The sequence below is a fragment of the Xyrauchen texanus genome, chromosome 6 (assembly GCF_025860055.1).
Source record: "Xyrauchen texanus isolate HMW12.3.18 chromosome 6, RBS_HiC_50CHRs, whole genome shotgun sequence".
Classification (NCBI taxonomy): Eukaryota; Metazoa; Chordata; class Actinopteri; order Cypriniformes; family Catostomidae; genus Xyrauchen; species Xyrauchen texanus.
In genome coordinates this window covers 26,970,436-26,998,085 of record NC_068281.1, presented here as the reverse complement: position 1 = coordinate 26,998,085, position 27,650 = coordinate 26,970,436, and the positions used below count along the sequence as shown (strand labels likewise).

The window sequence follows — 27,650 nt, the reverse complement described above, 5'->3', positions numbered from 1 at the left end:
AACTCTATCTAACTCTATAAAACCTAGTTACAAAAATAGAGGCATGAATTAAACATAATTCAAATGGAAGCTAACTGAGATTTTGATTTTATGAGCTGTTATTTAGTGCAGACATTATTTGCAAGGATGAAATTACAGTCAGTGTGATGAGGTCTTTTGATTGTGAAATACCCTTAAATAGTGACTTTAGTTTCCCTAATTTAATTATATTTGGAAGATCTGCTGTGTCTGCTACGGATGTACTATATTTCTTCATCCTAATTGATGCGTAATATTAGATTAACATAAATGAATTATGATGCTGCATCTTTGGCCTTTGATAGATTATAGCTTACTTAAATCAGCCTATATAATTTCAACCTAGGTTTATATTCAATAATCAATATCACTTATTCGTAAACAAATTCGCTCCTTTACATAATCTGAAGGAGAAAGAGTTTCAATAAGTAGGCTTTTTGTACATCGGCGAGTGTGTGATTATATGGATATTTGTTCAAACACATGTTCATTACAGTGAGGTAGTAGATCATGAGTAATTTAAACACAATCACTGGAGCTTTGAGCAAATGACTTCAAACTGGTCTCTTTAGAGGCCTGAAAAAACAATGAGTTAAAGTTTGCTCCTCCTGCCTGCGAGGGTGTTTACAAGTATAAAGCATTAATATTCTCCCTGCAGCCTTGTGCACTCAGTGGAGGATATCTCTGAGACTAAACATGGCTTCAATACTTCACCCACACCCAACTGAGTTCCGGCCCACTCAGTTCCTGTCTTCCACTGTCAGTAACATATGATAAGATTTCTGGTTCTCTTAAAGCAAGCTTTATTAAGCTTTCTACCAATAAACAGGGAGTATGAATAGAACATGTGCTGATTAATGATTAATTTAAATGGTCTGTGTGAATTGCACTTAAAGGTTTAATGCAACAATTAATTTTTTCATTCTATGGAGCAGACTTTATTTTTCATGAATTAAAGCATGTGTTAAAGGTGCACTCAGTAGTATTTTAGTGCCCATTGTACAAAGGTGCCTCTGCTTGTTCCTGGCAGGCAGCAGAAGCCCTATTCCCACCCTAACACTAATCCTAACTATATGGAGCATGAAAGGCTGATTACCCTGTCAGGAACAACCTGAGGCACTTTTCTCCAATCGCAGATTTTAGCTGGCTCTTACTCATCCCATCGGTCCCAATAGTAGGCCTACTTGGTGTTTTGGACTCTATAGTGACACCTGCTGTTGTGGATACTGGCTTTTCCCAAAGATGTTTGTTCATCTTCTGTTGTATTACTTTTAGTCTGTGTTTTTCTCTGTCTTATTCTGCATGCATCCCTATTATTGACATTCTTGGATTTAATCTAAATTAATTTTCACTCTTTGTTGTGCTCTAGGCACAGGGCAGCCACAACACCTGAGCTCTCTACCGGCTGAACACGGCCTTGTGCCCATGTTTGCCGTTTGATGTTACCTTTTATCGTGTCATATACTGATCACTCTGGCTCTGTTTTTTGTATTAAGTATATTGTGTTTGTTGTTTTATTTATATATACATGTACATTATTTTCAACATATTTCTAATAAGTGCTCTTTATGTCTTTGTGTGTAAAACGTTTTAAACAACCAAAAATTAGTGCATCTTTAAAAAAATTATTTACTGCCTGTAAAGGGATCAATGGAAAGGAGGAGGTGAGTACTGGCTTTTCAATATAAATAATATTTTCATGAGAAACTTAAAACAGAAGACACAAACACACATGACGGACATGTCCGTAAACTATCTCTCTCTCCCGCACGATCCTCTGCAGTCGACCTTTATCCCTCACATAGGCTTAATTAGCCTAATACCGGACGGGGTGTGTAGGATCATGACCCGGCCCCGCCCTGCCACACTGCCATTATGAAGTTGTCTAAGCAGTTGCTAAAATCTGGGATTACATTTTTTTATTTAACCTTGGAATTAAACAAAATATTTTAGTATTTTAAAAATGTAAAACTAAGAAACGTTATGACAAATTTAATAAGAAATATATAAGATTCTGCACTTTTTATAGTCACACCAATCAAATAATCAAATTTGTGACTAGCAATGTTGCAGCAAATAAAGTAAAAGGTTGACACACCAAATACTAATATATTCTGAAATTCATGTGCATTTTTTCACTCAAACTGCATATATGCTGTTTTGCAACTGGTTATGCAAGTGTACTGATATGAATGTCTGATCTTCAATACCAGCATTATAATGCAGACTATATTTCCTCCTTAGGTACTGTCTCTGGGTGCAGATGTCCTTCCTGAATATAAACTCCAGGCTCCCCGCATCCACAAATGGACCATTTTACACTACAGCCCCTTCAAAGCAGTTTGGGACTGGGTCATCTTGTTGCTGGTCATCTATACTGCAATCTTCACACCTTATTCAGCAGCGTTCTTGCTCAGCGATGAGGAGGAGGCTGCCATGCAGGACTGTGGCTACTCCTGCAGTCCACTTATCGTGGTGGACCTCATTGTGGATATCATGTTCGTAGTGGACATTGTGATAAACTTTCGTACAACCTATGTAAACAGCAACGATGAAGTGGTCAGTCAGCCTGGCCGCATAGCTGTCCACTATTTTAAAGGCTGGTTCCTCATTGACATGGTGGCCGCCATTCCCTTTGACTTGCTCATTTACCGCTCTGGAGAAGAGGTAAGTGAGCTAATGGGTAATGTAAAATTTGAGGATGCTGTTAGTATTGTACACCGTAAATTTCTTTTGTCCAAAATCCAAAAATGTGCTTCATGCGGTAAAATCTAAATTAACTGGTTTATTCAAGTCAAACATTTTATTTAATCTGACAACATCAACCTGACAATTTTGGTTACACCAACGAAAGTAACTTTTATTTGTTAGATCTAGTTGAAATAGATACTTGAGGTAAAAATGGCAGGTTACCTCTTTTTTAATGTACTGTTGTTAGCTGTATCAAACCTTTCTGCCCTACAAAGCCAAAACGCAACAGTGTAACTGAGGAAAATGGTTTGAAAGTTTTTTGATTATCGAGCCAAATGTGGATTATAAAACACTTTTCTTTGAATCTGAGCATGGCTGAGCCAAACTCATATGTCACATTACCGATCACAATCTAAGAGACCTGATCTTGGTCATAACTCAATTTTGTCAACGAGTTGTTACTGCGTATTGGCTTTGCAGGGCAGAATTATCACCTACTTCTGCAGTTATATCTAATTTTTTTCATATATTGACAGACAACGACTCTGATTGGGCTACTGAAGACTGCTCGACTGCTGCGATTGGTGCGCGTGGCACGCAAACTAGATCGGTACTCTGAGTATGGAGCTGCAGTGCTCTTTCTGCTCATGTGCACCTTTGCGTTAATCGCCCATTGGCTGGCATGCATCTGGTATGCGATTGGGAACGTGGAGAGGAGTGGCCCAACTCGAATTGGTTGGCTGGATTCTTTGGGAGATCAGCTAGGGAAACCATATAATGTGTCAATACCTGGATCAGGACCTTCTATTAAAGACAAATATGTCACTGCCCTCTACTTCACCTTCAGTAGCCTCACCAGTGTGGGCTTTGGAAACATCTCCCCAAACACCAACTCCGAGAAGATCTTCTCCATCTGTGTCATGCTTATTGGATGTTAGTGTTTACTCAAATGTCAATAGCTTTAAATAATAATAGGCAGACTCTGGTCCTGATCCGGACCGAAGTACAATTAAATCCAGACCGAGCTCTGAATCTTTGTGCTAGTTATCTGACACTGGCTAAGTGATTGTGTAAGTAGGGCCGTAACCACCATAGACATTGAGGAGGAAATGTCCCCCCAAATGTCAGAATAGTGGTATACTGATATGAGGTTTTTCCATGGTTGATTATTACATTTTTACAGTGTAAGCATATGTGTATAGGCGTGTGGAGTGGAAATAAAAAGCATTCAGCGCTAGAGATAAATATTTATCTCCCGGCTATAGACATGAGGTGTCGCATAAAGCCTGATTTACACTACGTACGAGTTGCAGCTGCAGTTATTTTAACAACAGTAGTGGAGACACCATTATAGGTACTGGAATCTTTCGCTTAAAACACACTGCATAAAACAAAAATTAAGCAAAGTGAAACTATCTTCATCTGTCTGGTATTTGATTCAGCTAAGCCAGGTTTGTGTCAGGAGTTAAGTTAATGTGCCGCCTTTAGACTATCAAATTTTTTCTGTCTAAATTTAGCTTTATTAATCAACATGTTACAAGCCTTTCATGTTTTCATTTTGTAAAAATTAATCAGAGATGTCATCATGGCATGATGGCAAGGAAAGCATATTTATACTTAAAATTAAGCAAACGGCTATTTAATGCTTCACTGTTGTTATGTAAATTGTTTGTTTGTTTGTTAGTAGATTTCCACTTTAAGGAAAATAGAAAAATGGTCCATTCAGTCTTTTAAATTTTTTTACATTTTCTCTCAGGTGATACCCCTGAACCAACAGTATTATTTTATCTAGTGAAGGAGCAAAAGGTGAATAAGATAACTAAAAATAACTAAACAACACAGGGAACAAACAAAACATCCACAAGGGGATAACAAAATATAAACATGAGAGACATAGACGAAGGGCACGGCAGGAACACAGTCAAGGACAAACATAACAGTCAACGACCGACAGCGAATGAACAAACAACAGGGTTTAAATACACAAGGGTGATGATTAAATTAAACTCAGGTGAGAACAATGACACTGGCAGTGATGAGGGCAGGGGATTATGGGAAGTGTAGTTCGGGACAGGGGACAGGGGAAAAACACTGAGCAGACAACGGGGAATCGTGACAGCTTCAAACCGAACTGTTGATCTTATCTTTTAATATTCACATCCAAGTTCCCTCGACTGATGAATTCTTGATTAAATATTTAGATCACAATATTTTAGGTGTCTATGGGCCCCAATGTCCTCATCCCTGCCCAGTTTTGAAGAGAATATTTTGTCTGTTTAGGATTTTTTTCGTCTTTCGTCAAGTACTATTGCTGCCAATGTGGCAAGTTATATAAACTATTTAATATATACATTTCATAGCCATATGACACTATGTAAGCTACGTATTATTAATCTGGGAAGGAAATGTAGAGACCGGACCTCTTGAAACTTTAACTGAGTACCTCTGCCATACATGCTCTGAGAATGTATGTAACTATATGCAGTATAATGAACTTTAATACCCCCTATCAGGCTTCTTAGTAACTTCAACAGAAAGACCAAGTTGGTCTACGAGCTTCAAAAGTTAAAGGAATGTTCCAGTTTCATTAAAACTTAAGCTCAATCGACAGTATTTGTGGTATAATGTTGATTACCACAAAAATTTATTTCAATTTGCCCTTTTCTTTAAAAAAAAGTAAAAAACCTGTGTTACAGTGAGGCACTTACAATGGAAGAGAATTGGGCCAATCCGTAAACGTTAAAATTCTCACCTTTTCAAAATTATAGCCACAAGACGTAAACAATTAGCATTTTAATGTGATTTTAGTGTAATAAAATCACTTACTAACATTTTCTGTGTAAAGTTATATCCAATTTTACAACTACGTTGCCATGACAATGTAGTAACCCTAAAACGAATGTAAAAACAACCATTTAAACAACTTCATAGCTCAAATAATCCATTATTTTTAACAGAAGAATTAATGTGTGCTTTTATACATTTAATAGTATATTTCTGCCTTTAAACCCTCCAAATATTGGCCCTATATAAGTGAGTGCTTCACTTTTACATTTATTTATTTTTTCTTTTATTTTTTAAAGATTCAAAATAATTTTTGTGGTAATTAATATTAAGCTACAAATGCTGTTGACTGAGCTTAACTTTATTTATGGAATTGTATAGGCCTACTGGCCTTTTCAGCTTGGTAGAGAAGAGCTATTCAATTTCCAATAAGCAAATATACCCATTTTTCAAAGGTTTGGATTTGACTTCAGAGTGTATGGCTGGAGAGTTTTTGGAATATCAGTAAGCACGGATAACACTAAACTGATTGTCCACTTAATATGCTCAGTAGACATGACATTGTCATGACACTCATTCACACTAATAAGTTCTCGTTTGCAAACGCATTGATTTTGATACGTTTACACCTCTCATCCACACTGGAACTGCATTTACCTCCATCGATAATGTCCACATACTCTGAAAAAAGATGACGTTAGCAAACTTAAAAACAGATATGTGTGGATGTGGCCATAGTCAGAAAACTAAATATTATTAAATATTAAATATTAAAAAGTTTGAAGATTAAGCAGATAGATTTTTCTCTAATCGATCTGTGTGGGATACAACACTTTGCTCTAAAAGAACATTTTGTTTTTCTCTTCTCAAACTTCTTCATAGCTCTGATGTATGCTAGTATCTTTGGAAATGTGTCAGCCATCATCCAAAGGCTGTACTCTGGCACCGCACGATACCACACTCAAATGTTGCGGGTTCGAGAGTTCATCCGTTTCCACCAGATCCCTAACCCACTCAGGCAAAAACTGGAGGAGTATTTTCAGCATGCTTGGTCCTACACTAATGGCATTGATATGAATGCTGTGAGTCACAAAGCCACAGAACATTCCTAAAGTGCACACCTGGGTGCACTCTATTTTTTCCACTCTTCACACTGTTTATTCTTGCATACACACATTATATTATGTGGTATAATTTATTACATTATCATGTGGTTGCTTATTCTCACTGCAGGTGCTGAAGGGGTTCCCAGAATGCCTGCAGGCAGACATCTGTTTGCATCTGAACCGTTCCTTGCTACAGAACTGTAAAGCTTTCAAGGGTTCCACTAAAGGCTGTTTACGAGCTTTGGCTATGAAGTTCAAGACCACACATGCCCCACCGGGAGACACTTTGGTCCATGCTGGCGATGTGATTTCAGCACTTTACTTCATTTCTCGTGGCTCCATTGAGATTTTAAAGGGAGACGTGGTTGTGGCCATTTTAGGTAAAGGAAGAGAGTTGTTGGTCACACATTTACTGGAAATAAAATGTAGAATAAGGACAGATGAAAGAGATAACATTCTTTCTTTGTATATTCATTATTTTTCAAATGCAACATTTCTTGTTCTCAAAGTTCATGTTTGTGACCTCAAATGAGAAAACTGTTATTGTGGCTCCATCTAGTGACCATTTGGCTATTTTCTATAACATCTTGCATTATGACACACAGAGTTCATGGCGCCATCTGCTGTTGAACAATTGATAGGAACACCCCCCTCCCCCTTTTTTTTTTATATTTCAGCTCTGTAGGTCCACACAATGCAAGTGAATGGTGACCAAAATTTTGAAGCTCAAAAATCCACGTAAGGGCAACATAAAAGTACTCCAGATGAATCTTCTGAAGCAATATGATAGGTGTGGGTGAGAGACAGATTATTTCGCCTTTCTGCCCAGTAGGGGTGATATACATAAAGAATGTGAATCACCGAAAACAAGCAGAAGAAATTGAAAGTGAAGGAAAAAGGATTTAAATATTGATCTGTTTCTCACCCACACCTATCATATTGTTTCAGAAGATTCATCTGGAGTACTTTTATGTTGCCCTTACGTGGATTTTTGAGCTTCAAAATTTTGGCACCCATTAACTTGCATTGTATGGATCTACAGAGCTGAGATATTCTTCTAAAAATCTTTGTTTGTGTTCAGCAGATGAAAGTCATGCATGTGAACATTCAGTCATGTTGTTCCAAACTCATTTGACATTCTTTCTTCGGTGGAACACAAAAGGAGATATTAAGAAGAATGGCATCCTCAGTCCAATTCACTTTCATTATATGGGGGGAAAAAAGATGCAATGAAAGTGAATGGTGACTAAAAATAAATTACTGCTAACATCTTATTTAGAAATTCATACAGGTTGAGGGTGAGTAAAAGATAACAGAACTCCAAAAGCATCGACTTTCTGCCTTTTAAATCATATGGTCAATAATTAATAAAAAATGTGTCTGATTCCCTTGGTTGATCCTACAGGGAAGAATGATATATTCGGAGAGCCCATTAACTTATATGCACGTCCTGGAAAGTCAAGTTCTGACGTGAGAGCGCTGACTTACTGTGACCTGCACAAAATCCACAGAGAGGATATGCTGGAGGTCCTGGACATGTATCCAGAGTTCTCCGACTACTTCTGGGGCAACCTGGAGATCACCTTCAACTTGAGAGATGTAAGATAGCATCTCTCTGTAACTTAAAGGGATAGTTCACCCAAAAATTTAAATTATTTTATTATTATCTACTCACCCATATGATATCCCAGGTGTTTATGACTTGCTTTCTTCACCAGAATTTGAAGAAAAATAGAAAAATATCTTAGCTCAGAAGGTCCTTAAAATCAAGTGAATGGAGATTTCTCATTAGAAGCTCCAAAACTCAAAGATGGTCAACATAAATGTCATTGATAGGACTCCAGCTGTTATACTGTCTTCTAAAGCGACACAATCGTTTAGGTATTAGTAATCTCAATTTTCAGACATTTTCATAATCGATCATTGTCGAAATTAACGATCAATTAATAGATTAATCATTAACGTTAATATCGCAAAACATATATGAGGACTCCAAATAATATGTGCATGTAGCATATTGTTTAAATATAATTTATATTAATACACTTAAGGAATGCAAGTATTTGTATTTTCCTCTTAAAATATTCTTAGTTCAGTGTATTTTAATACATTTAGGCATATTAACATATTATGTTTAGTATGATTTTGTGACATTTTTATTTACTGTTAAAGAATTAGTCTACTGAAAAATAACTTGTATACAAGATATATTACTTATGCATTTTTGAGATCAAAACTTCACGTTGTGGATCGTGGGACATTTCGGACCTTTGGACTTATTTTTGTATTTTATTTAAATTTAGTCAAAGCATAACATGCTACATAAACATAGTACTTAACATCTTCCCGTCTGTCGCTCACTTCGACGTTGTGTCAAAGAAGCGACACTAGGGGTCTCTCTTGAGTGCCGAATATGCCTCTGAGCTATAAAAAAGGCCAGTGAGAAGTTGGCAGACAGTATTTGCATACCTCTTTTCAGGACGTGTGTCTGGGCAACGATCACAACGAGGCTGTGTTTGTGGATGGTTCATACTCTCACTGCGAGGGCATGACCATGGCAACATTGCGGTCGTGGCTCGCTTTCAACAGAAAGCATGCCACTCCAGCCGCCCCCCGCACTGCTCCTTCTTCCCACGGGATTGAGGACGATGCAGCTGGCGCTGGAGGCGATCTGGGGATGGCAGCGGGTGCAGCTCTGCCGGGTACGCCCCCTCAGACCACCCGCCCCCAGCACGCTCGTTGAATTCCGTCCGTGCTCCAGGTAACAGCGGCTCGCCTCACAGCCAGCCTGCCTATCCTCTGGAGCTGATGACTCCCCGCTGATGACTCCCCTGGGCTGCCGCCTTCGGGCCAGCACGCCCAGGCTGAGGCCGTTGCACAGATGACCAACATGCTTTCCCGGGCCGCTGACCAACATGCTTTCCCGGGCTGGATTGGAACCCTCCATCCTCCCCACAGCCATCACGGTTGGATGACTGGTTCCAGGGGGCCGGGCGCTGCTCACAGCCTCGCCCCCCCGGTCCCGTTTTTCCCGGAGGTGCATGATGAGCTGACGTCATCGTGGAGAGCACCCCTCTCCACCTGTCACAAAACCACTCGCTCATCCGCTCTCGCTACCCTCGACGGCGGAGCGGCCCACGTGTACACGGTGATTCCCCAGGTGGATAGGGCTGTTGCGCTCAACCTATGTCCCAGAAGCCCTACCACCTGGTGGGTTCGCAGGTCCCCTCCAAGGTCTGTAAGACAACATCCTCGCTGACCACGAAAGCCTACAGCGTCGCTGGACATGCCGCTTCCGCCCTGCATGCCATGGCCCTCCTGCAAGTCCACCAGGCCAAGGCACTCAGAAATCTGCATGGGGGTAGCCCTGATCCCGATGTGCTGCAGGAACTGCGCTCAGCGACTGACCTCGCCCTCAGAGCCACGAAGGTCACAGCGCAGGCACTCGGGCAGGCGATGGCCACGCTCGTGGTCCAGGAACGTCATCTGTGGCTGAACTTGGCCGAGATGCGTGAGACCGACAAGACTCGCTTTCTCAACGCCCCTGTCTCCCAGTTCGGCCTCTTTGGCGACACCGTCGAGGACTTCGCCCAGTAGTTCTCTGCGATGAAGCAGACGGAGACCATCTCTCATATCCTGCCCTGCCACAAGCCTGCCGCCATGGGCCATGCCCCGTCTGCTCGTCGAGGACTCGGAAGGCTCCCAGGTGCTCCTGACACGTTCGACCCAGAGCCCGAGATGTTAGCTCTGGAGCTGGTAAGGTGGAGGGCCGGGAGGAGAATCTTTTGTTGAATTAATTTCATTTGCAGCCCCTCCCTACACGGGGCTGCGGTACCCAAATTCTCAATAACAGAGCTATTTCCTTTGTCTCTGGGTCACCTGGTTCTCACGGCACTCTGCCGCCACAGTTCAACAGTCCCGGCACACTGGACGTGGACCCTCCGCCCCACGACTGTTCCCCGGCCGGCCGGTTGACGAGTCCAGAGGACGCCGCTACAGGACCTCCACCTCAGTCACTAACCCGCCCCCTGCTGGGTGTGCGGAGCAAGGTAAGTGCTTTGAGTTTTTTCTCAGCACCAGAGCCTCGGGACGCACCCTTGCCTCCCGATGACGTACTACCTGCTCCGCCCCGCTGAAGCCCCGCTGGGTACGTAAAAACACTCGTCCCTTTGGTGCCCCTAGCATGGAGTCTGGATGCGTGGCTTTGACTTCCCAACCCGTCTCGCTGGCTGGCCCGGACCATCCGTCTCGGTTACGCAATTCAGTTTGCCAGGCCCCCGCCCCCCTTCGCGGGGGTCCGCTTTACCGCAGTACACGGTGAACATGCCAAATACCTGTGCGTGGAAATCGCTACTCTTTTACTCAAAGACACGATGGAGCCTGTCCCTCTAACCGAAATGAAGAAGGGTTTCTACAGCCCTTCATTGTTCCCAAGAAAGGCGGCGGCTTACAACCGATAACTTGCGAGTTTTCAACCGGGCTCTGCTCAAACGCATCTTAACCTGCATCCAGCATCTAGATTGGTTTGCAGCAGTAGACCTGAAGGACGCGTACTTTCACGTCTCAATTCTGCCTCGACACCGACCCTTTCTACGGTTCGCGTTCGACGGCCAGGCGTATCTGTACAAAGTCCTCCCCTTCGGCATGTCTCTGTCCCCTCGCGTCTTCATGAATGTCGCAGAGGCAGCTCTTGCCCCGCTCCGGGAAGCCGGCATTTGCATACTCAATTACCTCGACGACTGGCTTATTCTGGCCCACTCATGAGAGTTACTATGCGCTCACAGAGACCAGGTGCTCAGGCACCTCAGCTGCCTGGGGCTTCAGGTCAACTGGGAAAAGAACAAGCTCGCCCCGGTTCAGACCATCTCTTTTTTCGGTATGGAGTTAGACTCAGTCTCAATGTCAGCACACCTCACCAACGAGCGTGCGCAGTCAGTGCTGAAATGCCTCGCCAGTTTCAGGCCAGTCACAATGGTCCTTTTAAAACTCTTCCAGAGGCTCCTGGGGTCGCGCTGCTGGGGTTGATGCATATGAGACAGCTTCAGCAATGGCTTCAGACTCGAGTCCCATAGAATTCAAAACAAAACAGCATGGCGCTGCGGCACGCACCGTGTGAAGATCACCCTCGCCTGCCGCCAGACATTCAAACCCTGGACAGACCTCTGCTTTCTATGGGCAGAATTACCCTTGCAGCAGGTGTCCCGATGCGTCCTGGTCACGACCGATGCCTCCAGACTGGGTTGGGGCGCCGTGTGCAATGGGCACGCAGCTGCGGGCCGTTGGAGAGGGGACCCACTGCGCTGGCATATCAATTGCCTAGAGTTGCTGACTATATTCTTTGCCCTGCGGAAGTTCCTCCCGTTAGTTCGGGACAAACATGTCCTAGTCAGGTCAGACAGCACCACCGTGGTAGCGTACATAAATCGGCAAGGCGGCGTACGCTCCCGCCACATGTCGCAACTCACCCGTCGTCTCCTCCTTTGGAGCCAGCTCAAGTCGCTGCATGCCGCTCACATCCCCGGCAACCTCAATGTGATAGCGGACATGCTGTCACGACAACGCTTGCCCAGCGGAGAGTTGAGGCTTCACCCCCCAGTGGGTCCAGCTGATTTGGGGTTGGTTCGGCAAGGCCCAGGTAGACCTGTTTGCCTCCTGAGAGACCTCCCACAGCCTGCCGTGGTATGCCCAAACAGAGGCTTCCCTCGGGGCAGACGCACTGGCACACAGCTGGCATATGGGGCTGTGCAAGTACGCATTTCCCCCAGTGAGCCTTCTTGCACAGGTGCTATTTAAGGTCAGGGAGGATGAGGAACAAGTCACACTATTGGCTCCCTATTGGCCCACCGGGCCTGGTTCTCGGACCTTGTACTCCTCAGGACAGCCCCTCCCTGGCGAATTTCCCTGAGGAAATACCTTCTTTCTCAGGAGCAGGGCAGGCTCTTGGAACCTCCACGTCTGGCCCCTGGACGCGACGCGGAAATCTAGCTGGTCTACCACCTACCGTCGTAGACACGATCAACCAAGCCAGAGCCCCTTCTACCAGGCATCTTTACACCCTGAAGTGGTGCTTGTTCACAAATTGGTGTTCTTCCAGGGCCGAAGACCTGCAGAGGTGTGCAGTTGGGTCAGTGCTCTTATTCCTGCAAGAGAGGCTGGAGGGGAGGCTGTTCGCTTCCACCCTAAAGGTGTATATCGCTGCTATCGTGGCCCACCACGACGCAGTAGACGGCAAGTTTTTGGGTAAGCACGACTTAATCATCAGGTTCCTAAGAGGCGCCCGGAAGTTAAATCCCTCCCGGCCAAGCCTGTTCCCCTCCTGGGACCTCTAGGTGGACCTCTCTCTTAAGATTGCCCTGCTGATCGCGCTCGCCTCCATCAAGAGGGTCGGGGACCCTACTACCTACTTGGACTGCACGCAGAGCTTTAGACGTTCTGAGCAGCTCTTTGTTTGCTTTGGTGGACAGCAGAAAGGGAACGCTGTCTCCAAACAGAGGCTTTCCCACTGTGTCGTGGATGCCATTTCATTGGCCTATCACACCCAGGCTGTGACCCCCCCCTTTGCGGGTCCGAGCCCACTCAACAAGGAGTGCTGTGTCCTCTTGGGCACTGGCCAGGGGTACCTCCCTAGCAGACATATATAGAGCAGCAGGTTGGGCAACACCTAATACCGTTGCAAGATTCTACAATCTCCGGGTTGAGTCCGTCTCGTCCCGTGTTTTCTCAGGTCCGAGCCGATAGAACTCGGTAACACGCTGACGGACTGACCGGGTGGATCGCTTGCGCCTAGGACCTTTTCCCTAGCTGAGGTAAAATCGTGCGCTCTTTCTCTCAGGAGATCCCATTCCTTGGATCCCTGGATGATTCCTCCCTAGCCCTTGTGGGTCCGCAGTTCAGCGCAGTACCCGTGCTCCACAGGGTAGGACTCCTACATGGACTCCCCCTGTGTGTATTTTCCACGGTACGGTCCCCTTGCGAGTGGACCCGTGTCTCCCTTAGGCTGTCTCAAGCTGCCCTCTGGTCGCCGTGTTGTAGCAACTCCCCCCTCCTAGTGAGGCTGGATCTACCACTGCCCATTTCCACATGCCGTTTAAAAAACCCATGTGATGTATTCACCACTCTTGCCTCCCCTTCAGGGCAGGTGTGGTCTCCGCAGGGTCTTTTCCCCCTGAAAGGATAAGAAAATTGGGTAAGACCCCCTTCCCTCCATGCATGTAAGGGCCCCACCGTTTATTGCTCTATAGGGAGAAACATAGAGAGAAAAGTTGCCCAGCCAGGCTCGGCCCGTTCCCAGGTTGGCAAGTGTCGCCTTGTTCCCCCTGTTTAGGGTAACCAGAAGGACTCTGACGGCTATTTTGGGGCATTGGGGAAGGGTACGTGCGGTCTGACACAGCTGGTTGCCTGTGCACGTCAAAGACCTGCCCACTCCTGTGTCAGCAGTACATGTACACGGCTCAGCGCATGGCGTGATTTAAATTGGACCCCTAGTGTCGCTTCTTCGACACAACAAATACTGTCTGCCAACTTCTCATTGGCCTTTTTTCATAGATCAGAGGCATATTCAACACTCAAGAGAGACCCCTAGTGTCGCTTCTTCGACACAACTTCTCATTCCCTCCATCAGGAAACGGAGGTTACATACATAACCTAGACGGTTTCTAAGGTGATGATTGTGAGATCTCAGCTGAATGTACCTTTGTGCTTTCCCGGTGATTGCTGACATAATTGTAGGTTGGGATGAAACAAGATTAACAGTGCTTGTTATGTACTTTAACACACTATGACAGTGTGTGCAGAAAACACGAATGTTAATTTAAAGAGAAGCGCTCCATCACTGTTTACATTTAGCCCACTTTATCTGGCATCTTCGCTTCTTCTGTGAACCAGTTAATGACATGAAGCCTGCAAGCGCCCTCTAGCGGCAGGTGACTGTATAGATAGCCTTATTGTCTGCTGGCTTGATTTCAGAACACAGTTATCATGAAATGAATTAATCGACGATCGATAAGCTTAATTATTAACGACATTAATTGATTTTAGATCACTCATTAACATCCCTATTAGATATGCATTGATCTGTTTCTTTAATCATAATGGTGTGTTTGTGTGCTCATCCTGGATGTCTCTACTGAGTGAAGAACGTGAGAGTATGTCTGTATCCATGGTAAGACTGCATGGACTGCACCCTCTAGTGAAGCGTTGGATTATACTATACTTAGTTTAAAAAGTACTCAAATATTTTTGCACCAAAAGTGATCGTGTCACTTTACAAGACATTAATTTAACCACTGGATTCATATTGATGACAATAATGCTGACTGTCTGTGATTTTTGGAGCTTCAGAAGAATCTAAATTCACTTCTATTTTAAAGACCTACTGAGCTAAGATATTTTTCTTCAAATGTGTTCTGGTGAAGAAAGAATGTCATAAATTCCTGGGATTTCATGAGGGTGAGTAAATAATTAGTGAAATTTTTTTTTAGGTGAACCATCCCTTTAATAAAAAATATACATTATAATACAGAGCTCTTTTATATCTCATTATGAATTAATCTCCTCAACAGACCAACTCTAAGTCTGGGTCAATGAGTAGTGATCCTGACGATTCTGAGCATGGCTGTATTGAATGTCACCCACACAGAACAAAGATGTTCTTCTATTCAAAGAATGAGAGGAATTCCATGCCACAAGGTAAGAGTAAAAGTTGTATGATATTTGGTATTTATTTACTAGTATTTCATGAAGAAAACTATTAGGAATGGAGTAAGTAAACTGTTGTGATCTGCTGACTTTTTTTTGTCTTGATTCACGGTGGTATTGATGTGGATTTTTGTTTTTTACAGTTTGAATGTGGAATTTATGTTTGAATAACCCTGCAACAAAACAAAACAAAACAAAACAAAAGAAAACAACTAAGCCGCAAACAAAACAAAAAGATGGTTTGCTGGTCTCCCAAGCTGGACTGTTTGCTGGTTTTAGAAGAGTTTTGCCACTGGTCAGCTGGCCAGGCCATGAGACCAGCTAGACCATCTTATATCAGCTAAAAACAGTAGGGAGACTAAGACCTGCAGTCTTTACTAAGTACTACTGCAGTCTTCTTTTTATCAGCAGATAACAAAGAGAGGCCAGAAGACAAACCCAAAAGAATGAATCTCCAATCACAGAATTCAATCAGCAAACAGCATGAGGAAAGACAAGCTCAGAATCAGGTCTCAGAAATGTTTTCCTCCCAGTGCAGCAGTGATGATGATGAAGAGAACAGACGGCCCAGTGCATTAGTGGACTGCTCTCAGAGCCATATCACTAGCTTCAGCAATGACCACAAAACCAGTAACTCGTTCAATGCATTCTCAGGTAGAATTCTTATATTATTAATTGTCACTAAATCTCTTTCCTGTTGACTTTGTAGTTTCTAATTTAGGTATCTCATGCATTATGTATTAGCTCAGCTAGCTGCAAAAATTCACAAGAGACTAACATTTATGTTCAGTTGAATTATACAGTACATTTGCATTAGTTATCATATACTGTACGTGCAGTGCATGAATAATTTTGAGATAACTTCAGCCTTATCTTAAATTAGGAGCTCTTTCAGGGGTCTCTAAAATCTTCAGTTTTTGGGGGGAGAATCATGGTCATCAGTACCAGGAAGTACCCAGCCACAGCATGTCCTTCCCCTCATCTTCAGTTCAATCCAATACTGTCCTGCACAATGTCACCCATCGGCATTGCAATGAAGTAGAGAACCGACTGGAACTTTTGCAGCGGCAGCTCCATCGGTGAGATACAAATGTGTCCTTTTTCTTGGTCTCTGGGCCTGTAATCCTTATACATATATAATCCTATATATGTTTGAGCTGTGTTTGTTGTCTTGTTTTTCAAAGACTAGAGAAGCGCATGTCAGCGGACATCGGGGCCATAATGCAGTTGCTTCAGAGGCAGTTGGTGCTGGTTCCACCGGCCTACAGCTCTGTGACGTCCCCTCTAGAAACGTCTCCAAATGTACCCAAACCAGGAAAGAAATTGGTACAGCCTGTCAACCCTTTAGAGACAGAAACGCCAGCCATTTTTTTTGAGGTATTACACACAATGTCTATCTATCTGTCTGGCTGATGGCCTGTCTATCTAGCTAGCTAACTGACTGGCTTTTTGTCTTACTGTAATGGCTGCATAACCATCAAACTGTCAGATAAGACTTTGTAAAGCCAACATCAAAGTTTGTTTAAAAAAAAATTCTATCTGTATTATACAATTACAATCTGCTTTTGATGCAATTGTCAGAAGTAAAAAAAAAAAATAATCATTATAATCAATTCACACATGTTGATACTTGTAAATAAAATAATGTAATATTTTGCAACACAGCACACATAAGAATGCCAAGTCCGTCAACTGTATGTATGTGTCATTGTTGAATCGGTTCCATATTGGGCACTTGCTCCGGCACACTGTCCATTGAAAAGGGGTCAATTTGTGTTGAATCTCAAGTTACAGGCACTCTGTATCCCAAACTTTAATCAAACCTCTTTGTTTTTCCCCAGATACTTGATTCCCAGGACTTTTCTGACAGTTCCCAAAAGTCCAACGAAAGTCTGTCAGGGGTGATGGAGCTTCAGCTCTTGAAATGTTCCTTACAGCCCTTCTCTGAGAGTCAGGCTTTTAACCAGAATCCTTCTGGGGCTTATACAAGGAGATGGACAAATAGTATAGGCCACAGAGCTGCAAACCACTCTGATGTTCTTACAGCACACACCGATTGCCATCCAGCAGTCATGGCTGATCAAGCAAATGATCATTTTATAGATGCAAAGCCTATTAAAACTTTAGCTGGACGGAGGCTCAGGTCCCCTGAGTGTCAAAGACGCCTATCATTGCCAGTGCAACATCAGGTAGAGGATGAGTCCTCAATCCAAAAAAGACATGGCTCTGATCCTGGCTGTCAACAGTGAAACTTTTGTTTTAGCATCTCAGTGGAAAACAATGTATACAAACTGAGGGATCGCCATAGATCAGAATGATTGCAGGACGTTTTGAAGAACTCCTAATTCAGGTTCATATTATTTACCTCAGAGAGTCACAGGAAGAGGCATCATTAATGTTCCTGTAGGCTGGTCAATTTGTGTTAGCTGGTCTAGCGAAACTCATTGTTCTTACCTGCCTCTTACTGAAAACATTTTATGAAAGTGTTCATTTGCTCTTACATGAACATATTATTTTGAAGTGTAACTGTAATGATTTGTATTAGCATATCAGTTTTCTTAAAATGCAGTTTTGTTTGTTTGGAATTATAATAATAATTGAGAAAAGAAAAGTCTCAGACATAGCAATACACTGGAAAGGTCAATCAGAGTGTGATTTGTTAGTCATTGAGTTTGTGATACGGAACCTTTATCTCAGGTGGCAGAACCCCAGGCTCAACTCTTGTAGCTAAAATACCTCAGAGTGAGTGAATCAAGTGATGACTGATACCTGATGAATAATATATACTATATTACTGAAAGCATGTGTTAGTACTGTATCTTTCAGGCCATCAACTGCAGAGAGATTCCCAACAGAATAGATTATCACTCTTAAAATATACAGTATATATGTAATCATCAGTTTGACTAAAGTGTCAAATGTGTGTATAATGTGATTTTGAAAGTTTAAATTTCAGAAAATCCATTTGGATAATAATTCATGTTTAAAATCTACATCACCACTGCAGTTAGGGTAGAAAATACATATATAATATACATATGTAATCAGCTGTCACTGGTCCATACCAAACACATACTGTAGGAAGCCATACTAGAAATAAATAGGGAATCTGGTACGTAGAAAGAGAAAAGCTTGGAATGCTAAATTGTATTATAAAGTGTAGTAATGTATTGCAAATTTGTGTAGGAATATTTATTGTTAGCTTACTATAAATAGATTTTTGTGTAGATTTTATCTCCTATGAACTTGGATCATATTCACCATGAATAAATTCTTAAGCTAATTCAAATATTTATTGGAGTTTATTTAGTTTTGTGATCTGACTTTCACAAAAATAGATCAGAATCTTCTCTCATTTTTTTCCTTATGATTCTCTGTTGTCAAAAATATGTATTTATTTTATTTTTTCAAATGTCACCAGCTCTGCATACTGCAGCCAAAAAAAATATTGAAACCCCTTTTCAAGACACTGGTATTTATATCTGTGGATTTAGACCATAAAGCTAGAGGTGTAAATTGAACCCCTGGAACACGAGACATTTTGAAGATTTTCTTTTACCAATAATTGTTAACTTTTTCTTCTACTTTCATTTCTTTTCATTTCATTTTTTTTCTTTTTCTTTTGTGATAAAACCCACCACCAACACATAATTTTTTTTAAGTGCATACATATATAATTAGATGTTTTTACTTATCAAAAAATATTCGCTCTTATAACCACACATAGTACCTTACAAATTCCAATAATATTATTTAAACATCAAAAATACTACTACTACTACTAATAATAATAATAATAAATTAGTAAATAATGAAATAAATAGATAAATAAATAAAGAGGAGAGATTAAAAAAAAATATTAATCTAATGTATATTCCTTTGTTTTATATTTGTAAAGGGATAAAGAAGGGCAAGGAGGAGGCGAGAACCGGCATGCCAATATAAATAATAGTTTAATGAGAAACTTAAACAAAAGACACAAACACACACATGACGGACATGTCCATAAACGATCTCTCTCTCTCCCGCACCATCTTCCGCAGTCGGCCTTTATCCCTTTCGGATGCTTGATTAGCCTGATAAGGGATCGTGTGTGTAAAATCACCACCCGGCCCCAATATTATATTCTTTTATTTTCAGAGGTGCCCATATCTTTTCAGAAAGTATACTTTTGCTCTTAATTTCATGTTATCATCTCCATAGAATGTACTTTGGAAACTAGAGCTAACCAATCATTTAAAACTGGGGATTCTTGCCATCTCCAAAATGTTGTTATTGCTTTTAAAGCTGTAATTCTGTAAAGCTGTAAATACATATAACTCATTTTTATTAAGTAGCATAGGTCTTATTCCCAAGACTATAAACTGTATCATTATTATATTTGTTTCTTAAAAATGTCTTCTATTACCTCAATTACTTCTATCCAAAATTGTTTTATTTTTTTACAAGTATAAAAAATGTGTGTATAATGAGCTTAAAGTTCACCACAACTTCTCCAGCAACCTAAAGATGAATGATTATACATAGAGAATATTTCTGGTGTTATGAAATATCTCATAATAACTTTCCAAGCACATTCTTGCCAAAATAGAGATTGCGTGTTTTTAAAAAAAATAATTTTTAACATTGTTTCCAATCTCCTTCTGTTATTGCAACTCATTTTATTTTTATATTATGTAAACCCTTATCCTTGATTTCTTTAAATATTTTATTTATTCATCCTATCAAATTATTTGCTTTGTTAATTTAAATCATAAAACTACATAACTACATAAAGTGAGTTACATAACTTTAATCATAAAACGCAATAGAGGGTGAATATCGTCTACATTTTGTACTTTAATTTTATCTTTTAAATAACTTCTTATTTGAAGATATTTGTAAAATAGTTTCATAGACAATACATATTTTTTCCCTATGTTCTCAAATGTCTCCATCTCATTGTCTCCATAAATTTGCTAACATCTTATAAGCTTTTTGCTAGCCCACATCATCAAAGGCATTTGGTTTCAAATCTGGATCTATTACTATTTCTCATGATCCCTAATATTCATAACTTTGCAAATTCTTCTCCAACATTTAAATTTCACCTATGCAATAATAACTAGTATTCATTTTCTTCTTTCTCCCTCAGAATATTAATGTACTAATTGCCTCAAGTGACCCTGTTTCCATACGTATCCACTTTGATGTATTATCCGCTTGCATTCAGTTCAAAATTGGCTTAACCTGGGCTGCATAATAATAATTCTCCAAATTAGGCAATGCTAGAACCCCCCATTGGCCCTAACTCTTGCATTTGGTTGATTGTATATTTTACTAATTTAATAATCCATTGATTAAAACCATATGCTTCACAAGTTTCCAAAATAAAGGGCCATTGAACCCTGTCAAAAGCTAATGTCATTATTAACATTTGTTTCTTAGTTTTAGTTGCACTACTAAAAAAAATTAATTAAGTGAACTATCCCTGAGTCTCTTCTGCAAAGTTATGAGAAAAATATAACAGGATATACTTGAAGTGAAATGAAGACAAGCCCTTCCCGCTTTGGAGAACAGGAAAAGGCCCACCTACACACTTAAAGTTACAAATATAGAAACAGATGAGCTAGATTAAATATCAATAGGCCTGCAATAATACAACAAATAGTTTTTTCTAATAATAAATCAGCAAAAATAAACTGTAAAGCAGTCAATGGAAAGGAGGAGGTGAGAACTGGCTTGACAATATAAATAATAATTGAATATAAAACTTAAAACAGAAGACACAAACACACATGACGGAACTATAAACTATCTCTCTCTCCCGCACAATCCTCCGCAGTCGGCCTTTATCCCTCTTGGAGGCTTGATTAGCCTGATAAGGGACCGGGTGTGTATGATCATGACCCCACCCCCCCCACCCCCACATAAACAAAACAAAACAAAATAAAGCCTTTCATTTAATGATGGCGTGCAGAATTTGCCAGAGAACAAGCCTATATGCCTGTCAGTGGTAAAGCACAGTTTCTATAAGACCAGTAGGCCTATATAAGGAAAGCACATTCCTGTTTATTTCAGTGTAGCTCCTAAAAGGAAACAGGTTTAGTGGAGAAAACAGCAGAAATAGATACACCCACTCACAAACAAAGGGACTACTACACTAAGAGTATTGTTAGAGTTTGATATTAACAATTTAAACTAGCATTATGTGCCTTAATCATATTTCAGAACAGGAACAACAACTCAATAGAGGAATTCAGTCCATCAACCTCAAACAAAGTGCTTAATTTAATACATTTAGGGTTTACAATAAGGGGATTTTTTTAATTATAATCTATATATCTATATATATGTATATGTTGTAATGGGGTAAGGTGGGCAAGGAGGAGGCAGGAACCGGCTGAACAGTAACACACACAAACAGTGGACGCACGTGGCGCTCTCTCTTGAACTTGTGCCTCGGGCTCGACTTTATCCCACTTCTGGCTGATTAGCCTCCCTTCTTGGAGGGGGGGGTGTTTCTCTTCCAGCCATCCCTGCCGGTCTTCCCTGACTTTCTAGAGCCATGGGAGAGACAAAGGGAGGGAGAAGGAAGAGGGAAAGAGCGAGGCAGAGCAACAGATAGAGAGAGAGAGAGAGAGAGAGAGAGGGAGAGAAAAACACACTAGGCACGTCCCCGGGCACACAGTTGCCTGGTCCTCAGCCACTCTTCTGGCCTCTGGTGGACGACAGCTGCTCCTCTCCTGTCGAACAATGTTTTGCCTTCAGAAGTTTCAATGGCAGTGACTCCTCTGTCCCCTGGTGGACAGCAGCGGCGAGGACTCAAAGTGCATCTCTCCTCCTTCCCGGGTTTTGGCACCAGTGTAACAGGTAAAAGGTAGACAAGGAGGAGGTGGGAACGGCTGAGAAGTCAATGTAAGTTTTAATATTATAAATGAACTCAAATCAACATAAACACACAGACATGCATGCACTGCAGGTGCTTGTGTCTCTCTCCCGAACTGGCATCTCCGGCTCCCCTTTATCTCTCTCTCTCACGCTGGTTAGTTGACTCAGCGCTGGCCTTGCACACTCATGGCCCGGCCACGCCCTCCTCATCGTCACACCCCTCTCTCGCACTATTTAGGCCAGGGCGCCATCACGACTGGCCTACTCCCCCGATCTCTGGTGGGGAGACGCTGCCCTTCCAGCCATTCCACCAGCCAATGGTCCACCCCGCCTCCTGGGAACCTGAGGAAACTGGCTCACCTGTCCCCAGACAAGCTGTCGCCTGGTCCTCAGCCACTCCTTACACCTCTGGTGGACGAAAGCTCGCTCCTTCCCTGGCAGATGGCAGTGATTCCTCCGACCCCTGGTGGATGGAACACCTCCTCCCCGGCGGTGTTAATGGTGTTTGCGGCGTTTATTGCGGATGACAGTGGTTCCTCTGACTCTCGGTGGCTGGCAGCGACCCCTCCGTCCCCAGGCAGATGGACGCAGCAGCTCCACTGGTGGTGGCAGTGGTGAGGACTCTGTGACAGCACATCCTTCCTCCTTCCTGGATTTCGGCACCTATGCAACTGTCAAAGATGGGCAAGGATGAGGTGGGAACCAGCAGAACAGTCAACATAACTTTAATGAAAGAACTGAATTTAAACAAACGGCTCATCTTTATCCCCCTGCCAGTTGATTAGCCCAATTCAGGGCCAGGCGTGTGTCCTCACGGCCCGGCCCCACCCTCCTCCTCATCACACACACACACAGTTGTGCTCAAAGGTTTGCATGCCCTTGGTGAATTGGTAATACATGTACCATTTTTAAAGAAAACACGAGTGAGCAGGCAAAACACTTTTCTTTTATTTCTTATGGGATTCCTTTTCAACTGCAGGTTATAACAGAATGGCACAATCATAAAACAAAACATGGCAACAAAAAAAATTAAATGACCACTGTTCAAAAGTCTGCTTTAAGGTCAGGAGACTGCGATGGCCACTCCAGAACCTTCACCTTTTTCTGCTGTAACCACTGGAGGGTCAACTTGGCTTTGTGCTTAGGGTCATTGTCATGCTGGAAAGTCCAAGAGCGTCCCATGCGCAGCTTTCATGCAGAAGAATGCAAATTGTCTCCCAGTATTTACTGATAACATGCTGCATTCATATTGCCATCAATTTTCACAAGATTCCCCGTGACTTTAGAGCTCACAAACCCCCAAAACATCAGTGAGCCACCACCATGCTTCACAGTGGGGATGGTATTCTTTTCACTATAGGCCTTGTTGACCCCTCTCCAATCACATGCTTATGGTTGTGACCATAAAGCTCTGTTTTGGTCTCATCATTCCAAATTACAGTGTGCCAGAAGCTGTGTCAAGGTGTTGTCAAGCATTTGTAACCAGGCTTTTTTGTGGCATTGGTGCAATAAAGGCTTCTTTCTGTCAACTCGACCATGAAGCTCATTTTTGTTCAAGTATCATCATATTGTGCTCCTTGAAACAACCACACGGTCTTTATCCAGAGCAGCCTTTATTTTTCCTGAGGTTACCTGTGGGTTTTTCTTTGTATCCCTAACAATTCTTCTGGCACTTGTGGCTGAAATCTTTCTTGGTCTACCTGACCTTGGCCTGGTATCAAGTGATCCCTGAATTTTCCACTTCTTAATAAGTGATTGAAGAGTACTGACTGGCAATTTCATGGCTTTGTATATTTTACATTTACATTTATGCAAAGTGTCTTACAGTGCACTTATTACTGGGACAATCCCCCCGGAGCAACCTGGAGTTAAGTGCCTTGCTCAAGGACACAATGGTGGTGGCTGTGGCGATCGAACCAACAACCTTCTGATTAACAGTTGTGTGCATTAGCCCACTACGCCACCACCACTCCCATGTATATCTTTTTATATAATTTTCCATCTTTATTAAGTTCCATCATCTTGTTACGCTGGTCTTTTGACAGTTCTTTTCTGCTCCCCATGGCTCAGTATCTAGACTGCTCATTGCATCCACGTGAGAGCAAACAAACTCATTCAATATTAATACACAGACACTAATTGCAATTTAAAAAGCCACAGGTGTGTGAAATTAACCTTTAATTGCCATTTAAACCTGTGTGTGTCACCTTGTGTTTCTGTAACAAGGTCAGACATTCAAGGTATGCCAGCAGTTGATAAGGGCCATTTGGGGGATTTCTGTTATCATTATGATTTTAAAAAGGAGCAAAACTACTATGTGATAATAAATGGCTTCATATGATCACTATCCTTAAATAAATACATTTTGCATGATCAGTCATATTTTCAAAATCAGTGCCAATATTTCACAATTTCTGCCAGGGTTTGCAAACTTTTGAGCACAACTGTGTGTGTGTGTGAGTGTGTATTTATCACTTTGTGGGGACCAAATGTCCCCATAAGGATAGTAAAACCAGAAATTTTTGACCTTGTGGGGACGTTTATAAATCATACTAAATTATGTTTTTGGAAAATGTAAAAATGCAGAAAGTTTTCTGTGAGGGTTAGGTTTAGGGGTAGGTTTAGGTTTAGGGGATAGAATATAAAGTTTGTACAGTATAAAAACCATTATGTTTATGGAAAGTCCCCATAAAACATGGAAACACTACGTGTGTGTGTGTGTGTGTGTGTGTATATATATTTCACACAGCTCTGGAAAAATTGAAAGACCGCTGCTAAATTATCAGTTATCGGGTATGTATTTGAGTAAAATGAACATTTTTGTTTTATTATATGAAGTACTGACAACATTTCTCCCAAATTCCAAATAAAAATATTGTAATTTATAGCATTTATTTGCAGAAAATGACAATTGGTCAAAATAACAAAAAAGATGCACCATTTTCAGACCTCGAATAATGCAAAAAAACAAAGAAACATGTTTGTATTAATTTATAAACAACACAATACTAATGTTTTAACTTAGGAAGAGTTTAGAAATCAATATTTGGTGGAATAACCCTGGTTTTCAATCACAGCTTTCAGGCATCTTGGCATGCTCTCTACCAGTCTTTCACATTGCTGTTGGGTGAATTTATGCCAATCCTGGTGCAAAAATTCAAGCAGCTCAGCTTTGTTTGATGGCTTGTGACTATCCATCTTCCTCTTTATCACATTCCAGAGGTTTTTATTGGGGTTCAGGTCTTGAGATTGGTCTGACCATCACAGGGTCTTGATCCAGTGCTCCTCCATCCACACATTGATTCATCTGGCTCTATGGTATGGAGCATTGTCCTGCTGGAAAAAAACAATCCTCAGAGTTGGGAATCATTATCAGAGCAGAAGGAAGCAAGTTTTCTTCCAGGATAACCTTGTACGTGGCTTGATTCATGAGTCCTTCACAAAAACGAATCTGCCGATTCCAGTCTTGCTGAAGCAACCTCAGATCATCACAATCCTCTACCAAATTTCACAGTTGGTGTGAGACACTGTGGCTTGTAGGCCTCTCTAGGTCTCTGTCTAACTATTAGACAGCCAGGTGGACGATCGGTGATGATCTAGGGGTGCTTCAGCAAGGGTGGAATCGGGCAGATTCATCTTTTTGAAGGACGCATGACTCAAGCCATGTACAAGGTTTTCCTGGAAGAAAACTTGCTTCCTTCATATATATATATATGCATATATATGCTGATGCACTGCCTCTCGTTTGTCATCAACATTCCATTGTGTCTATTTGCTGTCCATCTATACTATAAGGGACAAATGAAGTGAGAGGATGCTCAAGTCAGGGGAACCAATAACAGCATTAGTGCTGAAACTAGCGGGTCTATGAGAAATTGCACAATATTCAAGAATTGTGATTTGTCAAGAGAAAGAAAGGGCGGGACGTTGTCGTGCGATCACAGGGGCGCACTACGAGAGAGGGCGGATCTGACTGCACAACAGCTAACACTACAGCGTTCTGAATTTTAAAAACAACAACAAAGGGTAAGTGCTCTTTGACATTGCGATTAAAATTAACATTGCACCGCTGCTAATTAGTAAATACAATAAAGCGATGTACGTTAAAAAGCTTAAGCATAACGAAAACAGAAATGAATAATGAATCGGCGTGTTATGCACCCTTCAGAGTCACGGTGGTATTAATGCAGTCGCAGTCCCTGGTTGACGTGCGTAAATTACTGTTCTGACCACGCAAACTCCACATGCGATGCTCCAAATGACCGTCAATGTCTCTTATCCGTTTCCAAGTGTTTACTCACAAATATATCAACCTGCAGAGATTTCTCTTTGTTTGAGCTCTGCCGCAGTTTGATGGAGATCCTCTGGACAGGTGTCCTTATTTGAACACCATGCGAGGACACCTGCATAGAAATGTACTATATTTACATAACTTTAGTGCCACACACTGCTTAAGAAACCAGTCTGCAAGATATTTGAACTATGTGTATAGTGGAATGATAAAATCACGCAAGGTTCGCTTTAGATTTTCAGAAGGACGAGTTGGGGGCAGTTCAGACCGAAAACGTTCTTGCGCCATAAACAACATATGGACTATACAACGCATGTGTCTAGAGACGCGTTTTTAAAAATTGACGTTCTTTTTGTGTTAAACGTGGCACTCCTGTGCCAGACGCCGATAAAAACAGCTGGACGCGGCTCAACGGATATGAACGTCCGTCTAGGGCATGTTTACATAATAAAACTACAGCGCGGAGGACACAAAAATACGTTCGATGTGAACGCCCCTTTGTAAAGCTTTTTTCATAATAATGTACTGTAGAATTGTCCTCTAAAGGCCCCTTGGTGAAAAGGAGAATGAGACGAGTAATAAATTACAAAGAAGCTTTCTTTAATGTTAGCTTGCAATACTTCTATAATGGGAGCGTTGTCGTGTCGCTTGATGGGCTTTTTAAAGATGAGGCAGAAGCATTGTTCTAATTTGTGAACGTGGAGCGCATTCTCTATGTGCAGAGTGTCTTCTGTGTTCTCGTATGCTCGACTCTCTGCAGTGCACCTCTGCTACATGCCTCATGGACATGCGTCATGCTGTAGGTTAACTCATATGAAATGGCACACACGATCCAAAACCGAAGCATTTAGGGTCATTTACAGTGTCATTTACAACTATGATTTCTCCTTTGATATTCCGATTGAATTCATTGTAGAATGACAAGAGACCAGTCTCTGTTCGTATAATGAATGAATTCGGAGTAGAGCTGTGTGTTTTTTACCACACCCACACATGTCTTATTCTTTATTAATAGCATATTTCTTTATGTGTCCTTTGATTACTTGTAACAGGCTTTGTTTGCTCTACTGAGGAACAAATATCCTTCTTTTCAGTTGTAGCCTTCTTCTTATCCAATTAAAGCATGTGAAGAACATGGTACTGTTCGACCCCCTCATGCAATTCTGCGCCGTGTATACTTTGGCCTTAAAGGC

The 27,650-nt window shown here is 41.7% G+C and overlaps 2 protein-coding genes across 7 annotated transcripts in view; both read left to right on the top strand.

Moving 5' to 3' along the window:
• LOC127645073 (potassium voltage-gated channel subfamily H member 6-like) overlaps window positions 1–18,541 on the top strand; it is a 66,754-nt gene extending 48,213 nt beyond the window's left edge. The window contains exons 6-15 of one of the 2 annotated variants that reach the window (XM_052128594.1): window positions 2,263–2,685; window positions 3,246–3,642; window positions 6,376–6,575; window positions 6,727–6,979; window positions 8,005–8,198; window positions 15,161–15,287; window positions 15,708–15,950; window positions 16,180–16,375; window positions 16,481–16,673; window positions 17,138–18,541. In XM_052128594.1, the coding sequence (XP_051984554.1) occupies window positions 2,263–2,685; window positions 3,246–3,642; window positions 6,376–6,575; window positions 6,727–6,979; window positions 8,005–8,198; window positions 15,161–15,287; window positions 15,708–15,950; window positions 16,180–16,375; window positions 16,481–16,673; window positions 17,138–17,545 (2,634 nt within the window). In that variant the 3' untranslated portion in view covers window positions 17,546–18,541. Of the gene's footprint in view, window positions 1–2,262; window positions 2,686–3,245; window positions 3,643–6,375; window positions 6,576–6,726; window positions 6,980–8,004; window positions 8,199–15,160; window positions 15,288–15,704; window positions 15,951–16,179; window positions 16,376–16,480; window positions 16,674–17,137 lie in introns of both variants that reach the window. The other variant, XM_052128593.1, reaches the window with a different exon arrangement.
• Window positions 18,542–26,087: 7,546 nt separating this feature from the next.
• map4l (microtubule associated protein 4 like) overlaps window positions 26,088–27,650 on the top strand; it is a 41,342-nt gene continuing 39,779 nt past the window's right edge. For all 5 annotated transcript variants that reach the window (XM_052129418.1, XM_052129416.1, XM_052129417.1 and 2 more), the window contains exon 1: window positions 26,088–26,192. The gene's annotated coding sequence lies outside the window, so the exon portion shown is untranslated. The remainder of the gene's footprint in view (window positions 26,193–27,650) is intronic.